The sequence below is a fragment of the Sus scrofa genome, chromosome 6 (genome assembly GCF_000003025.6).
Source record: "Sus scrofa isolate TJ Tabasco breed Duroc chromosome 6, Sscrofa11.1, whole genome shotgun sequence".
Classification (NCBI taxonomy): Eukaryota; Metazoa; Chordata; class Mammalia; order Artiodactyla; family Suidae; genus Sus; species Sus scrofa.
The window spans coordinates 115,925,280-115,945,383 of NC_010448.4; the positions used below are offsets into that span (position 1 = coordinate 115,925,280).

The window sequence follows — 20,104 nt, forward strand, 5'->3', positions numbered from 1 at the left end:
GCCACCTACTGCTATTAGATACCTCTCTCATCCAGTGTTCCTCCTCCCAAGAAATCTGAAGCTAAAGTTAGCCTTCCTGCTTTGCTTCTGATTTTGCTAGGGAGAAAAGGGGGAAAAATACAAAATATTTTAGTTTGGTTTTGGAGGGAACTTGCTATTTATTGGACAAATAATTCAGTATTATCCTAGGAAATGTCTTTTTAAGGTGGACATCAGGATCCATTTCCCACTTTCCTGTAGAGCAGAAATTGACAGAACATTGTAAGTCGACTATAACAAAAACAAAGTCCAATTCCTCCATAAGGTTTCTCTAAGTCCATACAAATCCAATCGCTCTTCTTCCTTTCCTCATTATAGTCACTGTCAATGAAAAATGTAGTATTTTACTAAATACGATTTTTTTGTCCTTTCGTTTTTATAGACATCCAAGAGTCTAAATGAATTCAGAGTAAAGTTCATGACACCTGCATAATATCTAACATAATGCCAAGGACAACGTAGACAATAAAGGACAGAATTGAATTAACTAGGCGTTTCAATGGCTTCTACTGATGATTCATTTAGTCCTCAGTGGAAAGTTTTAACAAATTATGGTAATGAAAACTTTTTCTTTTCAGAAGAGATATGAGGATGATTTATGATGTTCCATTTCTTTAGCTCCGTTCATAAGGTTGTGACCTCATCTTACAGACTTATCATCTGTATGTATCTGGAAATTAAGGACCCATTAAGAAATTTAAATTAGCGAATAACGGTGAAATGCCTAGATCCATACTTCTACTTAATTTTTCTTCAAAGCTGTAAACAAAAACCAAAAAACAAAGATGTTAGTGGAAAACCGCATCTACGACTGTAACCTGTCAGGCACACTGTATTAAAGGCAAAAGTTGAAACCCTCTCAAAGGGGGCTTATTTTAAAATTTTTCCTTTCTAGGAGTTCCCTCATGGCGTAGTGGGTTAACGAATCCGACTAGGAACCATGAGGTTGTGGGTTCGATCCCTGGCCTTGATCAGTGGGTTAAGGATCTAGCTTTGCCGAGGTGTGGTGTAGATTGCAGACGCTGCTCGGATCCCGCGTTGCTGTGACTCTGGTGTAGGCCGGTGGCAACAGCTCCGATTAGACCCCTAGCCTGGGAACCTCCATATGCGCCGGGAGAGGCCCTAAAAAAGGCAAAAAGATTTTTTAAAAAATTCTCCTTTCTAAAGGATTAAAATCCTATAACGGATTTTAAATAACCCAACCTGACATGATCAAAACATTCTGGCAACAGAAAACAGTAAGGACCAGATCTTTAACATAAGATATTTTTTCAGGGAAAAATCCTGAAAAACCCAATATATTTGATAGGCGTTGTGAGAAATAGGATCCCTCCAGTGGGGAGGCTGGGGGTACAGGTGAGCATCCTGCTGTTTATGTCGCAAGCTGCCTCAGGGGGCACGCGGCGGTTGCTATGGAGGCCGCCCCCCCCCCAGTCCCCGCGCTCGCTGCTCCCTTCTGTTCGGTGACCTGCTGGGCAGGCTGCAGGCAGCGCGATGCCGCGGGAGAGTTGCTGGAGGGGGCGGTGGGACCCCGGTACACCATGAGCCTCGGGCCCGGCCCCGTGTCGGGCCGATGAGCGCTGCGCACTCCCCCGCCACTCCCCTCCCGGCCTCGGCTGCGAAAAAGGCAGCGGCTGGACAAAAAGCCCGAGGACGCCGCCGGGTTTCCCTACCAACACTCGCTAGGGAACCTGCATCACCAGCCGCCAGACTGCGGGGCTCTTAAGTACGGACTCTTAAGTGAGCGTCCACTCAATCTGAACGCAGGGGCGGGAGGGGAGGGGGCGGGGCGGGGCCGGGCCGGGCGGGGGAGGGGACGGGGGCTGGCTAGGACGGGGGCGGGGCGGGGCGCCGCTGAAAAGGGTAGGTAACCTGGTGAGGAGCAGGCGGCTGCGCGGGCGGGGGGCGGGGGGCTCGGGGTGGGGGTGGGGAAAAGGAACTGAGAAGTCAGGGAAAGGGAGGCCGGACGCGCAGAAGAGGGCTGAGGGCGGAGTCGCAGCTACGGCGTGGAGACAGGTAACGGAGTGGCCTGAGGGGGGCGGGGGAATGGCCGCGGGCTGGGGACGCCCTTCCCGGGCGAGAGGGGCGGCTCCTGGCTCCGGTGGAAGCAGCCGTGAGGCCGGCCAATCGCCGGCCTCTCATCTGCGGCCTCTTACCCGGCGCGCGTTCCCGGCCTGCCCCTGAGCCAGGAGCGGCCCTGGGCTCGACCCTCGCCTGGCGCGTGCGGCCATAGGGTCTCGGCGTTCGGCCCCGCCCTGTCTCGACCCCGCCTCGGCCCGCCCCCTTCCTGACTCGAGACGCTTCCTGACGCGATTCCCCGCCCCCTCTGGGTCGCGCAGGGAGTCGGGCCCCGGGCCGCCACCGCCACCTCGGCCGCTGCCGCCGCCATCGCTTTCATCCCCATCCCCCGCCATGGCCGAGGAGCTCTCTGCGGCCACGTCCTACACCGAAGATGATTTCTACTGCCCTGTCTGTCAGGAGGTGCTCAAAACGCCCGTGCGGACCGCGGCCTGTCAGCACGTGTGAGTAGACGGCCCCTCCCCCGCGCCGAACCGGGTGGTCGTTTAGGCCCCGCATCCAGCCCCGGACCCTGGGCTGCGGCCTGGCGGGACGCGAGCCCGCAGGCGGCCTCCCGGAGTGCCGCTAGGCGCTGAGGGCCCGTTCCCAGCCAGTCGGAGCCCCGGGCCGCCCTCCCTCTGAACTCGCGGCCCGGTGCCTGCGCCCGGCCCCTCCGCCCGAGCTCGCGGGCCCCAGGGCTCCTCCGTCCTCGCGCCCCCGGGGCAGTGCCCAGGCCGGTCCCCGTGGCGTTTTCGGGCCCCGAGGCCCCTCTCCTCTCCGGCAGCCCCGGGAAGGGGTGCAGGGAACAGGGAGCCTTTTTGTTTCCTAGCAACCTGAGTGAAGGCTGGGGTGTCGAGTGTCAAAACCCGCTGGATGTGCCCGCACAGCCCGCTTCGCGACCGGCCCCGCTTTCAAGTTTCACTTTTCAAGAACCTTGGCCCATTCTTTTCTGATCCATGAGGTCTCATCTAACTTAACCTCTCGGCCCTGCTTCACAGACCACCCTTGAATGTGTTTCAATGCGTTCACCATTCAGTACTAGTTGGAATGAGCTAGAATGGGTTTGCCTCCTTCATTTGTTAGAACTCACAGGATTTCCGGGTATTGGAGTGATAGTTTTCCTTTGTTTTACTCCTCTGCTTATTACTTGGTTACTACAAAGGTGAAGACGGCTGTTGTGAGGAATGAACTGAAATTAATGCAGTAACCCCAGAGGTGATGGGAACACAAAGGGATTCAGTAAGGTGGCCTGGTGCTGTTCGATTTGGCACATTTATAGAACTTTGATAATTTTATAGACTACTAGGATGTCAGTAAGGGTTGGAAAGAGCCCATCTTGTAAAGGTATATAGCACTTCTGACAAACCTGGCTGCTGATTGGAGTCCCTGGGGAACTTTTTAAGTAAACATACCAATTCCCAGGCTCCATTCCAAACTTATAAAAGAATTTCTGGCGGGTGAGGCCTGGAAATCTCTGTCTGAAAATATACACTCAGGCTTGAAAGTTCTGTGTGTATTCATATAGCTGAAAAGAATCGAACAAGTTTCTAAAATTGGTTTCTCCTTTGACTTTATGAGGGGAGCGGTAGATTATCTAACTTTGTAAAGAATGGATTTCTTTTGTTTTTTCGTTTTTGTTTTTTAGGGTCACACCTGCAGCATATGCAAGTTCCCAGGCTAGGGGTCAAATCAGAGCTGCACCTGCAGGCCTAGCCACAGCCACAGCCATGTGGAATCCCAGCCGCGTCTGCCATCTGCTCCATAGCTCACGGCAACGCCAGATCCTTAACTCACTGAGTGAAGCCAGGAATTGAACCTGCATCGTCATAGATAGTAGTCAGGTTTGTTACCAGCTGAGCCACAATAGCAACTCCAAGAATGGGTTGTTGAATTTGAGGTTCTTAAGCATGGATTTCCATACAGTTGTTTCTTTTTTTTTTTTTCTGCTTTTTAGGGCCAAACCCACAGCATATGGAGGTTCCCAGGCAAGGGGTCCAATCGGAGCTACAGCTACATGCCTAGGCCACAGCCACAGCCACATCAGATCTGAGCCGTATCTGCAGTCTGCACCACAGCTCACGGCAATGTCAGATCCTTAACCCACTGAGCGAGGCCAGGGATCGAACCCAAAACCTCTTGGTTCCTAGTTGGACTTGTTTCTGCTGCGCCATGATGGGAATTCCAAGAGTATGTGACTTTTCATGATAGAAGTTATTACCAGTTACATTTTTGCTGCTTGTGAAAGACAAATTACAATTTGGAATTTATATATCATTTGGTGCAACAAATGCAGACTGTTAGAAAAATATTTTGAGATATTTATATATACGTATATTTATATACACACATTTTTTGGTCTTTAATCTGTCAGTGTTCATTATTATAACTTGATGGTTTTTCTGTGCTTGGGCTGTCAGTGGGTTAAAGAAAGGAAGAGAAGGAGGGCAAAGTGAGGAAGTAGGTCTTTTCTGGACAGCATCATTTCAATGATCCTTTGGGTCATTGACCTCATAGAACTCATTGTAATCTCCAGTTCCCCTCAAAATTCCATGCTCTTTGCTCTAGTTCATTTCCCTTTTGAGACATTTTATTAAATGAGATTGTGGCTTAGCTTGACCTCAAGGCTATGGAGAAGACAGTGGAGATGATTATTGAGGGCTTTTCTCAAGTCCATCTCCTTGGGCTATGATATGGAAGTGAAACATGGAGTAGATTTTGTTAAGAGGAATGGACACTTACTACTCACTTTCCCCCATCCCATTCCCTCCTTTACCTGTACTACCCCCTTTCAAACACATATACAGTTGCTCTAAGGTTCTGGCTGAACCATAAATTCAAGTAGAGGGAGAAAACGTTTTATATGGGAGGGGTGGTAATGGTAATGATTGGAAGATGCTTGGTGGGGAAATAGAACTCTTTTTTTTTTTTTTTTTTTTTTTTTTTGCTTTTTAGGGCCGCACCCAGGGCATACGGAGATTCCCAGGCTAGGGGTTGAATCAGAGCTACAGCTGCCAGCCTACACCACAGCCACAGCAGTGCCAGGTCTGACCTGTGTCTGCCACCCACACCACAGCTCATGGCAACCCTGGATCCTTAACCCACTGTGCAAGGCCAGGGGTTGACCCCACAACCTCATGGTTTGTTCCTAATAGGATTCATTTTGGCTGTGCCATAGCAGGAACTTCAGAACTCTCTTTTATTTATTTAAAAAAAAATTTTTTTTTTTTTTTTTGTTTTTTTGCCTTTTTCTAGGACCGCACCCGCAGCATATGGAGGTTTTCAGGCTAGGGGTCTAATTGGAGCTGTAGCTGCCGGCCTATGCCAGAGGCACAGCAACGCAGGTTCTGAGCCACGTCTGCTACCTACACCACAGCTCACAGCAATGCTGGATCCTCAACCCACTGAGCAAGGCCAGGGATCAAACCCACAACCTCATGGTTCCTAGTCAGAGTGGTTAACCACTGAGCCACAACGATCACTTCCAGAACTCTCTTTTAAATAATGTAGCTTACAATGTCATTTGCTCTTTTCACAAAGGACAAACCTGTGCCTTTAAACAAATTCAGATTTAGCTGCAAAATCAATTTTTTGCTCGTAGGTAGTGAGAGATGATGTGACAAGAGCTTTGGGCCCCTGTTCCATTTTAACAACAGTAAAGGATTTGCCCATTCTAGTAAAAGGAGCAAGCCCATTGTTACTAGAATAACTTTATATGAATATAAATTCCCATTTAATCCTTGTTCATTCCTTCAAACAGCAATTGTTGAAGGCCTTCTGTATGTCAAGTAGAGAGACATACATAAAGTGCTCTTTCTCTGGAGACTGTCCATAGTCTAATGGAGAAGGCCTATATGTAATTGTGATTGTTATGGAAGAAATTGAGGGGGGAGATTTTCTATGAGCATTGAGAGCAGGTATCTAAATCATCTCATGAGTATAGGAGAAATTTCCTGGATGAAGTAATACTTTAGGTCAGAATTAGTATTCAGGGTTTGTTGGGAAATACCCTGATTAGGTTTACAGCATATGCAGAAGCGAGGAGGGGTTACAGAAGATGACTATACGGACTACACAATTTGGCTAGAGTCAAAAGATGGGTGTAGTGGAGATGAGCTTGGAGATGTTGGCAGGAATTTACTCTGTAAGCCAATTTAAACTTTTCCCTGAAAGCTATAGAGACCTATTGAATAATTTTGGCAGGAAAGCAGCATGGTCACATTTTAATTTTGGAATGTTTACTTTAGTAGCATTGTCTGGCTTGGTAGTGGTGAGACAAGTGAAGAAGTCATTTATTGCTATCAGAGAGAGGAATGATTAAATCCTGAACCAAGGTAATGATAGTGGGAGTAGAGAGAAGAGATTCCTGTCATTTTAGATTTAATGATTATATGTCCAGTAGTTAACTGTATATACATAGATCTAGAATACATGAAGCTAAAGCTGTGAGTAGGGTTGTAGCCAGTGGGGGAGGTACATAAACTGAAAGATAGCAGAGGGCTGTCTAGATAGAACACAGTGCTGGAGAATATATACTTAAATGTGGTGTGGAGAAAAGTGTAACCTGAGAAGATAGAAGTGGACAGGATAGGAGGAAAACCAGGATAGGGTGTGATAGGAGAATCTCAGAAGAATTTTAAAGAAAGGGTAGCTAACAGTGTCAGATGCCTTAGAGTGGTCAGATGTAATGTTTTGAAAAACACGTAAAGACGAATTAATATTAAAATTGAGCAGGTATTCAAAGTAATATTCCAGAAGGTACATACCAACATAGTGGTAAGACATTTATCTTTCTTGGTTTTTTTTTCCTTTGTAATTTTCAAATGTTTTTTGTTTTTTTGTGCTTTTTTTTTGTCTTTTTACCTTTTTTCTTGAGCCGCTCCCATGGCATATGGAGGTTCCCAGGCTAGGGGTTGAATCGGAGCTGTAGCCAATGGCCTACACCAGAGCCACAGCAACGCAGGATCTGAGCGGCGTCTGCAACCTACACCACAGCTCACGGCAATGCCGGATCCCTAACCCACTGAGCAAGGCCAGGGATCGAACCCGAAACCTCACGGTTTCTAGTCAGATTCGTTAACCACTGCGCCACGAGGGGAACTCCTCATATGCTTTTTGAACCGAATCTCCCTTCTCTGTTTTGAATGGTTAAGGAAATAACTATGTAAACTGTTAGAGATAAGCTCTATCATAATGAAAATTACATATAATGACAAGTTGATGTCTTGCTAGACTCTTTAAAAATGGAAATCTAATCTCTTTGCTTTGGGGCATGTATGTAAGGAGGCATCTTTTAAAATGAGCTAACATAAATCAGCTTCCACTTCTCATTAAGTGTAGATTTGTATGATTTAATATTGACCTGCTTTGGATTATCCAGTTCCTGATTTTCATTTAATATTTCTTATAATCTTAATTTTATTGGTATCTTGTTTGGGCAGTTATGTTATTAAAAAAATACTGTCAAAATTTCTTTTTTACAGACTTACTATAATTCTGAAAGCCAGGCTTATATGGATTCTTGCTGATTTAATTAATGCCACTCTAGGCCATGTATTTTCTTAAGGTTTTTAAGACTTTATCTGAATCCTCTTGAAAGATAGTTATTTGTAAAGTGGTATATTAAAAAAAAAAACTATGGTATTTATGTAAAAGACGATTGACTTGATTTTGTCTTGAAGAGTAACTTAAGATATCTGAATTTTTTTAAAAACAACTTTACAAGTTATGTTGGGAAATGATTTTGATTGTAGACTAGGAAGATAACAGGTACCAGATTTTAAATTAAATAATACTAAAAGTGGGAGCTTTGATGGGTAGGAAAGCTGCTTTTCTCTCGCAATGTCTGATGATAAAGCCTGTCGTGTCAGGAGAGAAATTCATCTGGCATTTGCTAGTTTGAAATTGGGAGAAACTTAAAGATAACCTTTTAAATTGTTTCAGGGTAATAGGTCATCCTAAAGATACAGGCTCCTTTGAGACATCAAAATCGTTTTTTCTTGATTGACACCTTTTTTCCTCTTCTTTTACTTTTTTTTTAAATAAGCTCTGTTTAGCAAATCAGTCTAGCAAAAGGGAGATGAGGGGAGATGAGGAGTAAACAGTTTTATATCTGAAGAAATGTGCTTAATGGTATAGAGGAAGGAACAGTAGCATCGGAGATAAAAGAGCTGAGAAACTTTTCCTTTGTACCTCTCATCACAGTTTATAATCATGATAGTTTTGGAATCAGATGATTGAAAGGCAGCAGCCCAGGTCTACTTTTACTTACCTGAGCCTACTATTTGCATTTGATGTTGAATAATGGAATGAAAGTTTGTATTGGGAGACCACAGCTTACTAGCTGTATCACTTGGTCAAGTCGTTTAACTCTTTTTAGCCTGTTTTCTTATCCATAAAACAGGGAGAATCCCACTGCAGCAACTTGGGTCGCAGCTGTGGCTCAGATTCATTTCCTGGCCCTGGAACTTCCATGTGCCGTGGGTGTGGCCATAAAATTGATGTAAAGCTAGGGTAGAAACAACCTATTTCACAGGGTTGTTGCAAAGACCAAATGAAACAATGTTTGTGGATAATAATAATCTTGTATGTGTGTGTTATAGTTTTCAAAATGCATGGAAATATAAAATTAGATGTTCCAGCTGTGGCACAGTGGGTTAAGGATCCAGTGTTGCTGCAGCTGTGGTATATAGGTCACAGCAACTTGGGATCTGAGCGGAGTTTGCAACCTACACCACAGCTCATGGCAACACCTGATCCTTAACCCACAGAGCGAAGACCAGGATCAGACCTGTGTCTTCATGGATGCTAGTCAGATTTGTTTCCTCTGAGCCACTATGGGAACTCCACAAAGAACTAGATTATTATTGTAAACAGGAATCTATATCAAGTTTTTTGGTCCAGATATTTAATATCAAAGGTGTTATGAATGGAGAATATTGTAGTTCAGAATTTTATTTTTTGTCTTTTTAAGGCTGCACCCAAGGCATAAGGAGATTCCCAGGCTAGGGGTCGAATTGGAGCTGTAGCCGCCAGCCTGTGCCACAGCCACAGCAATGCCAGATCTGAGCTGTGTCTTCAACCTACACCACACAGCTCACTGCAACCCCTCATCCACAACCCACTGAGTGAGGCCAGGATAGAACCTATGTCTTCATGGATACTAGTCAGGTTCCTTAACTGCTGAGCTATAACAGAAACTCTCTAGTTCACGGTTTTAAAGGTACAAAAGGAAATAATATGACTATTTCCTACAGTCACTCTGACCTTACATATTCTTCCAGAGAGATGTATATGAACAAAGTTGTAAATGTACCTTTCTTGTTTTTTACACAAAGAACAGCATACTATATGCCTTCTTTTGTACCTCGTTATTTTTCACGTTAACTTTATTGGAAGTCATTCTGTATTAGTATATAAAGGGCCTTTTTACTTTCTTTTGCTTTTTTTGATAGTAGAATTTTCATTCATTCAACCAGTACTGCACGGAGTATCCATTTTGTGCTGAGAATACTATTGTAGATTCTAGGGCTCTAGGGTTCAACAGTCCAGACAAAATTCCTGACCTCATGGAACATATTTAGTGTTCTAGTATTCCATTGTTTAATGTATCATTATTTATCCAGTCTTATACTAATGAGCATTTAAATTGTTTTTAGTTTTTTGCTGTTACAAATATGCCATTACGATTAAATGTGTATAAATATCGGGAGTTTCAGCAGGAGTTCTTGCTAGAGTGCAACCAGATCAGTGGCATCTCTGCAGCACCAGGGCCCAAGTTTGATCCCCAGCCCTGCACAGTAGGTTAAAAGGATCTGGCATTACTGCAGCTATGGTGTAGGTTGCAGCTGTAGTGTAGGTCAAAACTGCAGAGCTTGGATCTGACACCTGGTCTGGGAATTCCATATGCTGGGGGACCAAAAGGGGGGGAAAGTACCATTTCACATGTGAGCTTTTCCTGTAAGATAAATTCTCACAAGTGGAATTGCTGGGTCAAAGGGTTAATACAAGGGAATTTGTCAGCTATATCACACAAGGATGATTACAGTTCTATTAAAATGTCTTGTACATGGAAGGTATTCATGGTTTTGATTTGAGGACTGGATTATAGCTTTTGGTTAAGAAATTTTTGGATTAGATTAAGGTAAATTAGCATTCATAGCTCTAACAAATATTAATGACTACTTACAAGGTGTCCAACTCTGTGTTACACTGCTGGGCATACAGTGGTGTAAAGTTAGATATGATCCCTGCCCTCAGAGCTGCCATTGGTGAGACACATTTTAATTCACACAGACACTCAAGTTATAAACTCATAGGTTCAAAGAGAAAGTATAAGAAAGGGACCAGATAGATCTAGGGTGGGTTGGTGGATGGATGGGTAAGTCAGTCAAAGACCTTTCTTGAAGTGAAATTGTTGCTGACATTTAAGTGATATGTAAGTGTTAGTTTGTGAAGGGCTGTGTGCATGTGTATAGAATATTTTGTGGAGAGAGAACATTCTGGGCAAAAGACCCTGAGGTAGGAGAAATGTGCAAGGCCGTGTTCTTCAATGAAGAAACATCTTAGGAGTTCCCATTGTGGCTCTGGTTAATGAATCTGACTAGGAACCGTGAGGTTGCGGGTTCGATCCCTGGCCTTGCTCAGTGGGTTAAGGATCCGGTGTTGCCGTGAGCTGTGGTGTAGGTTGCAGACGTGGCTTGGATCTGGCGTTGCTGGGACTGTGGCGTAGGCTGGTGGCTACAGCTCCAATTCGACCCCTAGCCTGGGAACCTCCATATGCCACGGGAGTGGGCTAAGAAATGGCAAAAAGACCAAAAAAAAAAAAAAAAAAAAAAGAAACATCTTACCTTCAGCCTCTTACAGGTTTATTTATTTATTTGGGGTACTGGTAAAAATTTTTATTATTTTTATTTTGTTTTTTTATTAGAAATTTTATTTTTTTAATCTTTAAAAAAAATTTGTTATTTCCCCAATACAGTTTTTTTTTCTACTGTACAGCATGGTGACCCAGTACACACATACATGTACACATTCTATTTCCTCACATTATCATGCTCCATTATAAGTGACTAGACATAGTTCCCAGTGCTACACAGCAGGATCTCAATGCTAGTCCATTCCAAAGGCAATAGTTTGTATCTATTAACCTCAAGCTCCTCAGTTTATTTATTTTTTAAGCCTTAGTTTTCTCATCCGTAAAATAAAGGAAGTTTTAAAACATTTATTTATTTTTTAAGAATTCAGGGTAAGGAATGTAAATTATTTGGAACCCTGCCTAGCACATATTAAATGCTCAATAAATAGGTACTGCTGTTTATACAGATGTTATGTTATGTTGCTTTCCACAAAATTGGGCTGCCTTACATACAGTGCCATTAATACTATAAATGTATATCTGTATTCCATCATCTTTGTTAGCTTTTTTTTTTTTAAAAGCAATATTTTGTTAATTTACTTCATAATGGTGTCTAGAAGTCACTTTAAAATCTGTTTCTTGGGACTTCCCTTGTGGTGAAGCAGGTTAAGGATCCAGCATTGTCATTGCAGCAGCTTAGATCACTGCTGCTGTAGTGTGGGTTCGACCCCTGGCCTGGGAACTTCCACCTGCCTCTGGTGTGGCCAAAAAAAATGGCTGTTCATGTAGTTCCTAGCCAGGCTTTGTACATTTTTCCATGTTAAATTTTTATATACTAATTTATAATTTTACTTTTCACAGTGTGCTTTGCAACATTTGTGATCATTTCTATGACTACGATTTAATAATAATCTAATTTACTGCTTATTTTTACATTATTTTTCTGTCAGTTGCTTTGCTTTTGTATATTATTACATGTTATACGTTCAGATTTGGATACTTGATTCTCTTTAAAGTTATAATGCTATTCAGTTTTTTCTATTAAATCTTTTTTAAAGAATTGCCCATTTTTGGAGTTCCGTCGTGGCTCAGCAGTTAACGAACCCGACAGTATCCATGAAGATAAGAGTTCGATTCCCAGCCTTGCTCAGTGGGTTAAAGGATCTGGCATTGCCATGAGCTGTGGTGTAGGTTGCAGACTCGGCTCAGATCCTGTGTTTCTGTGGCTGTGGTGTGGACCTGCAGCTTCCGCTCTGATTGGACCCCTACCTGGGAACCTCCATATGCTGCGGATACAGCCCTAAAAAAAAAAAAAAAAAAAAAGACAAAAAATAACAAATACTTAAAAAAATTGCTTATTTTTGGACACACTTGGAATATACTGAGATTTCTGATGTATACTTTTGAATATTTTATGTCTTTTTAGAGCCGCACTCAAAGCATATGGAGGTTCCCAGGCTGGGGCTTGAGTTGGAGTCATAGCCGCTGGCCTATGCCACAGCCACAGATCTGAGCTGTGTCTTTGGCCTACGCCACAGCTCATGACAATGCTGGATCCTTAACGCACTGAGCCAGGCCAGGGATCGAACCTGCATCCTCATGGATGCTAGTCAGATTCATTTCCGCTGAGCCATGATGTCAACTACTATTTTTTTTTTTTTTGTCTTTTTATCTTTTTGTTGTTGTTGTTGTTGTTGTTGTTGTTGTTGCTATTTCTTGGGCCGCTCCCGAGGCATATGGAGGTTCCCAGGCCAGGGGTTGAATCAGAGCTGTAGCCACCGGCCTACGCCAGAGCCACAGCAACGCGGGATCCGAGCCACGTCTGCAACCTACACCACAGCTCACGGCAACGCTGGATGGTTAACCCACTGAGCAAGGGCAGGGACCGAACCCGCAACCTCATGGTTCCTAGTCGGATTCGTTAACCACTGCGCCACGACGGGAACTCCATTTTTTTTTTTTTTTTTGTCTTGTTGTTGTTGTTGTTGCTATATTTCTCAACTCCTACTTTTGAACCTTAATTATTTTTTTATTTTGGCCTCCCTGTGGCATATGGAGTTCCCAGACGAGGGATCAGATCCAAGCCACAGTTGTGAACTACACTGCAGCTGTGGCAATGACTGATCCTTAACCCACTGTGCCTGCCTGGGATGGAACCTGCATCCCAGTGCTCCCAAAATGATGCCAAACCCATTGCACCACAGTGGGAACCAATCTTGTTTAGTTGACCTCAGTGCTTCTTAGAGGGCATTCCTTTTCAGTTGTTTTAAAAATCTTTTTAATATATTTGAATTATTAAAATAATTTGATTCTTTGGATGTTATTCACTTTTTTAAACTTTTTTTTTTTTTTTCTTTTTGCCTTTTCTAGGGCTGCTCTTGTGGCATATGGAGGTTCCCAGGCTAGGGGTCGAATTGGAGCTGCAGCCGCCAGCCTACGCCAGAGCCACAGCAACGTGGGATCCGAGCCTCGTCTGCAACCTACACCACAGCTCACGGCAACGCTGGATCCTAACCCACTGAGCAAGGCCAGGGATTGAACCTGCAACCTCATGGTTCCTAGTTGGATTCATTAACAACTGCACCACGCCACAACGGGAACTCGTAAACATTTTTTAATTGTAGTTGATTTACATTGTTGTGCCAATTTCTGCAGTACAGCAAAGTGACTTCAGTCATGCACATATATATGTTCTTTTTCTCATATTATCTTTCATCATGTTCTATGCCAAGAGACTGGATATAGTTCTCTGTGCTACACAGTAGGACCTCATTGCTTATCCATTCTAAAGGTAATAGTTTGCATCTACTAACCCCAAACTCCCAGTCCATCCCACTCTCTCCCCTCCCCCTTGGCAGCAACAAGTCTGTTCTCTATGTCCATGAGTTTTTTTTCTGTTCTATAGATAGGTTCATTTGTGCCTCCCTGGCCCCCCTTTCTTTAACTTTTTAGGGCCGCACCTGCGGCATATGGAGGTTCCCAGGCTAGGGGTCAACTCAGAGCCAACCCACACTACAGCCACAGCAATGAGGGATCTGAGCCGAGTCTGGGACCTACACCACAGCTCATGGGCAACGCCAGAGTCTTAACCCACTGGTCAAGGCCAGGAATTGAACCCACATCCTCATGGATACTAGTGGTTTCGTTACTGCTGAGCCACAATGCCAACTCCCTGTGCCATGTTTTAGATTCTACATATAAATGATTTAAGGTATTTGTATTTCTTTCTCACTTACTTCATTTAGTATGAGAATCTAGTTGCATCCATGTTGCTGCAAAGGACATTATTTCTTTTTTATGACTGAGTAGCTTTCCATTGTATATATGGACCACATTGTTTTGTTCCATTCATCTGTCAGTGGACATTTAGGTTGTTTCCATGTCTTGGCTGGCTATTGTGAGTAGTGTTGTTATGAATATAGGGGTACATGTATCTTTTTTGACCTAGGGTTTTGTCTGGGTGGATGCCCAAGACTGATTGCTAGATCACATGGTAGTTCTATATTTAGTTTTTTGAGAAACCTCTATACTGTTTGCCTTAGTGGTTGTACCAATTTACATTCCTACCAACATTGTGGAAAGATTCCCTTTTCTCCACACCCTCTTCAGCATTTGTTACTTGTAAACTTACTAATGATGTCCATTCTGACTGGTGTGAGGTGGTACCTCATTGAGCTTTGATTTGTGTTTCTCAATAATTAATGATGAACATCTTTTTATATGCTTACTGGCTATCCGTATGTCTTTGGAGAAATGTCTATTTAGGTCTTCTGTCTATTTTCTCGGTTTTTTGGTTTGTTGAATTGTATGAGTTGTTTGTATGTTTTGGAAATTAAGCCCTTGTTGATTGCATCATTTGCAACTATTTTCTCCCTTTCTGTGGTTTGTCTTTTTGATTTGTTTATGGTTTGTTTCCTTTGCTGTGAAAGCGTCTAAGTTTGATTAGGAACCATTGGTTTATTTTTGTTTTGTCATTATTCTAGGAGGTAGATCAAACAAGATATTGCTGTGATTTATGTCAAAGAGTGTTCTGTGTATGTTTTCCTCCAGTAATTTTATAGTGTCTGGCCTTAACGTTTAGGTCTTTAATCCATTTTGAATTTACTTATGTGTATAGTGTTAGAGAATGTTCTTTTTTTTTTTTTCTTTTTTCTTTTAAAGGGCTACACCCGTGGCATATAGAAGCTCCTAGGTTAGGGGTCAGATTGGAGCTACAGCTGCTGGCCTACATCACAGCCACATCAATGCAGGATCCGAGCCTTGGCTGTGACCTATATCATAGCTCATGGCAACACTGGATCCTTAACCCACTGAGCAAGGCCAGGGATTGAACCCATATCCTTGTGGATCCTAGTTGGGTTCGTTACTGCTGAGCCACTGTGGGAACTCCAATTATGTTATAATTTTAACATGTAGCTGTCCATTTTTCCTAGAACCACTTTTTTTAGAGCTGGTGCACCTGTGCATATAGAGGTTCCCAGGCTAGGGTTCCAATCAGAGCTATGGCTACTGGCCTGTGCCACAGCCATAGCAGTGTTAAATCTGAGCCATATCTGTGACCTATACCACAGCTCGAGGCAACACTGAATCCTTAACCCACTGAGTGAGGCCAGGGATCAAACCTGCATTCTCATGAATACTAGTCAGATTCATTTTCCCTCTGAGCCACGACAGGAACTTCCTAGAACCACATACTGAAGAGACTGTTTTTCCTCCACTCTATGTTCTTGCCTCCTTTATCATAGATTAGTTGACCATAGGTGCTTGGGTCTATTTCTGGGCTTTCAATTCGTATTCCACTCATTTCTGTTCCTGTTCCTATTCCATGGGTCTATATGTTTGTTTTTGTGCCAGTACCATACTGTTTTGATTACTGTAGCTTTGCAGTATAGTCTGAGTTCAGGAAGCCTGGTTTTTCTTTTTCAATATTGCTTTGGGTATTTGGAGTCTTTTGTGTTTATGAACAATTTTTTTTTTTTTTTTTTTGGTAACGTACAATTTTTTTTTTTTTTTTTTTTTTTTTTTTTGGTCTTTTTGCTTTTTCTAGAGCTGCTCCTGAGGCATATGGAGGTTCCCAGGCTAGGGGTCTAATCGGAGCTATTGCCACCGGCCTACCCCACAGCCACAGCAACTCAGGGTCTGAACCACGTCTGCGAGCTACGCCACAGCTCATGGCAATGCCAGATCCTTAACCCACTGAGTAAGGCCAGGGATCGAACCTGCAACCTCATGGTTCTTAGTTGGGTTCATTAACCACTCTGCCATGACAGGAACTCCTTAACATACAAATTTTTTTTTTTTTTTTTTGTCTTTTGTTGTTGTTGTTGTTGCTATTTCTTGGGCCGCTCCCGCGGCATATGGAGGTTCCCAGGCTAGGGGTCGAATCGGAGCTGTAGCCACCGGCCTACGCCAGAGCCACAGCAACGCGGGATCCGAGCCGTGCCTGCAACCTACACCACAGCTCACGGCAACGCCAGATTGTTAACCCACTGAGCAAGGGCAGGGACCGAACCCGCAACCTCATGGTTCCTAGTCGGATTCGTTAACCACTGCGCCACGACGGGAACTCCAACATACAAATTTTAAAATACTCTGTTCTGGTAGGGAACTTGCTTTTTTGTCTTTTTATCAGTCTTTTGTACAGCAAACATTTTAAATTTTTATGAAGTCCACTTATCAATTTTTCCTTTTATGGAATGTGCTTTTAATTTTGTCTAAGAACTCTGTGTAGCTCTGTATTGTGAATATTTTCTTTTTTACCCCCTAAAAGTTATATAGCTTAATGTTTTACATTTAACTCTGTGTATTAGTTTCCTAGGGCTGCTGTAACAAATTACCACAAACTCGATGGCTGAAAACAACAGAAATTAAGCAGTTCCCTTATGGCGTAGTGGGTTAAAGACCCAGTGTTGCCACAGCTCTGGTGCAGCCCCCAACAGTGGAATGGGTTTGATCCCTGGCCTGGGAATTTCCACATGCTGTGGGTGCTGCCAAAAAACAACCCTAAATAATCCCAAACAACAAAAGAGTTGAAATTAGTTTTCTCATAGTTCTGGAAGCTAGAAGTTCAACATCAGTTTAAGTGGGCCAAAATCCAGGTGTCGGCAGGGCCTCAAGGCCCTGGGGGCCACACCACTCGTCTCTGCCTCCATCTCCACATGGCCTTCTCCTGTGTGTTTGTGTCAAATCTCCCTTTTCCTCTCTCATAAGAACACTAGTGGTGGCATTTAGGACCTACCTGGATAATCCCAGCTAATTTCCTCATTTCTAAATCCTTAACAGTAAACAGATCTGTTACAATATAAAGTGATATTGTTCTGGAAATTAGGAAGTGAATATATCTTTTTTTAATTTCTTTTTTTTTTTTTTTTTTTTTTTGGTCTTTTAAGGGTCGCACCTGTGGTATATGGAGGTTCCCAGGCTAGGGGTCAAATTGGAGCTGTAGCTGTTGCCCTTTGCCACACAGCTCACGGGACTCCAGATCCTTAACCCACTGAGTGAGGCCAGGGATTGAACCTGCATCCTCATGGGTACTAGTCGGGTTTGTTAACTGCCGAGCCACATGGGTGGGCATTCATGGATGTGAATGTATCTTTGGATGTCCATAATGTTACTACATGGACTGTAGTAACAGTCAGTGGTCTGTTTAAAAAAAGTATTTCACACACTTTCTTTTGTATCATTGTGTCTGATTAAGACTTTAACAAGTATGTTTATAAGTAAAACCTGTGAATCTATAATTTTTTTTTCTGGCTAGTTTTGTGAATTTTGAAATTAAAATCTTGGAATTTAATTTGTGGCTCAGCGAGTTGTCGTGGCTCAGCGAGTTGAGAACCCAACACAGTGTGAAGAGGTGGGCTTGATCCCTGGCCTCTCTCAGTGGGTTAAGAATCTGGTCTTGCTGCAAGCTGCAGTGTAGATCACAGATGCGGCGCAGATCCAGTGTTGCTGTGGCTATGGCGTTGGCCTGCAGCTGCAGGTCTGATTTGACCCCTAGTCCAGGAACTTTTAGAGGAGGAAAAAACCCTTTGTATCTCATAGATAGAACTACTTGGACAACATGGCTATATTTTTGGAACAGCGTGTACTATATATTTGAAATTTTGAAAATAATAATAGTGAATTGCATAAGTTATAAATTAGTAATTACTCTGAATTTTGCCTTTCTCATTTAAAAACAATTGTGTGTTTTTTGGGATTTATTGGAATAGAATTTTAGATTTCATTATTAAATATTATGATTAAAGTCTCAATTTCCTACCTGGTCTAAGCACTATATTAAATGATTGTAACATTAAAAAAATAGTAGTTTATGTTATAAAGACAATACATATTAAATGTAAAAATAAATTAAAACTGTAGAGAAAGGGTCAGAGTTCCCATTATGGCGCAGCGGAAATGAATCTGACTAGGAACCATGAGGTTGTGGGTTTGATCCCTCGCCTCACCCAGTGGGTTAAGGATCTGACATTGCCGTGAGCTGTGGTGTAGGCCGCAGATGCAGCTCGGATCCCCAGTTGCTGTGGCTGTGGTATAGGCCGGCAGCTGTAGCTCCGATTAGATCCTAGCCTGGCAACCTCCATATGCCCTGTGTGCGACCCTAAAAAGCAAACAAGCCAAAAAAACTGTAGGGAAAGGATAGGTCCCCCTTCATCCCCATTCTCCTTTCCACAGACATGACCCTTATTAAGAGCTTGGTGTATTTTCTCTTCCAGTACTTATGCATTTATAGCCATGTGTGTAATTTTAAAAGAATAAATGGGATCATATAATACACATTACTCAACTTTTTTCCCTTCTTATATCTCCTTAATTTCATATCTTTTCCTTTTTTCTTTAGTTGTCTTTTTTCCTTGTGAAAAATATAATAGAGAAAAGCATACAGACTAAAGAAATTGAGTTCCATGTTTCTATCACCCAAAATAAACTATTAAATTTTTTAATATTTTAGTTAAATCTTTAAAAAATAGATAATATATTCACATAGTTCAAAAACCAGAAGTTATAAACAGATATGAAATGAAAAGTTTCCTTGTTTTTGTCATCGCTCTTTGCATCCTCCCACAATTCCCTGGGATATATTGCTATTGATTTCTTTGGTTTTCTTACATTTTATGTGTGCATAAGCAGAGAGCAATGTACATTCTTGTCTCTCTCTTTTTACACAAATAGTAGCAGAGTATATATATAAATAGTATCATATTTGCTTATAGTATTTCTCTTAGGGAATATAAAATGTTACGAAAACTAAAGTATTCTTTAACAGTTACTGTAATGAGTAGTATGTATTTTTTCAGGCTAAATTAAAACTTAAACACTTGGAGTTCCCATCATGGCGCAGCAGAGATGAATCTGACTAGGAACCATGAGGTTTTGGGTTCTATCCCTCTCCTCGCTCAGTGGGTTAAGGATCTGGTGTTGCTGTGAGCTGTGGTGTAGGTCGAAGACGCAGCTTGGATCTGGCGTTGCTACGGCTCTGGCGTAGGCCGGCAGCTGTAGCTCTGATTAGACCCCTAGCCCGGGAACCTCCATGTGCCGTGGGTGCGGCCCTGAAAAGACAAAAGACAAAAAAAAAAAGGAAAAAAAAAAAAAACTTGAACATGAATGCATCCGTAAACCATATAGAGTATTCTTTTTATTGTGTACATTTGAGTGTTGTCCTCTCTCTCTGTTTTTCCCATAAGTTACGGGTTTTGGGGGAATGATTTTGCATAGTGTAATGATTTCTGGGAGTGTGTGACACTTTATAGCAGAATTGGGTCTTTCAGAAAGTGTCTGAAAGTGCTGACTTTTCTGAGTACTTACATTTCTATGTCAGCCAAAGGAAAGCTGGTATATAAATATTAATATCAGACAATTCAGATGGCATTATAAGAGTCCTTTCATATGAATAAAAAGGAATAATTATGAACTTTTATGTACCTACCAACATAACTTTAGATGAAAACTGACAGAGTTTTAGGGAGGAATTGATAGACCTGCAACCTTTCATCCTTTCAAAAGGAACTAATTTTACTGTATGGTACATAATTGAGGAAACTTTCAAAATAGGAAGAGAATTTGGATGTTGAAAGCATATGATCATTTCAATGAATGCTGAAAACATTTGATAGAATTCAACATTTTATTGTAAAATGTCATAGCAAATTAGGA

The 20,104-nt window shown here is 42.5% G+C and overlaps 1 protein-coding gene across 4 annotated transcripts in view; it reads left to right on the top strand.

The window, feature by feature from the left end:
• RNF138 (ring finger protein 138) overlaps positions 1,742 to 20,104 on the top strand; it is a 48,734-nt gene continuing 30,371 nt past the window's right edge. For 2 of the 4 annotated variants that reach the window (XM_005665331.3, XM_013999276.2), the window contains exons 1-2: positions 1,930 to 2,055; positions 2,379 to 2,561. In XM_005665331.3, coding sequence (XP_005665388.1) covers positions 2,452 to 2,561 — 110 coding nt within the window. In that variant the 5' untranslated portion in view covers positions 1,930 to 2,055; positions 2,379 to 2,451. Of the gene's footprint in view, positions 1,766 to 1,878; positions 1,903 to 1,929; positions 2,056 to 2,378; positions 2,562 to 20,104 lie in introns of those variants that run through there. The other 2 variants (XM_005665330.3, XM_013999275.2) reach the window with 2 other exon arrangements.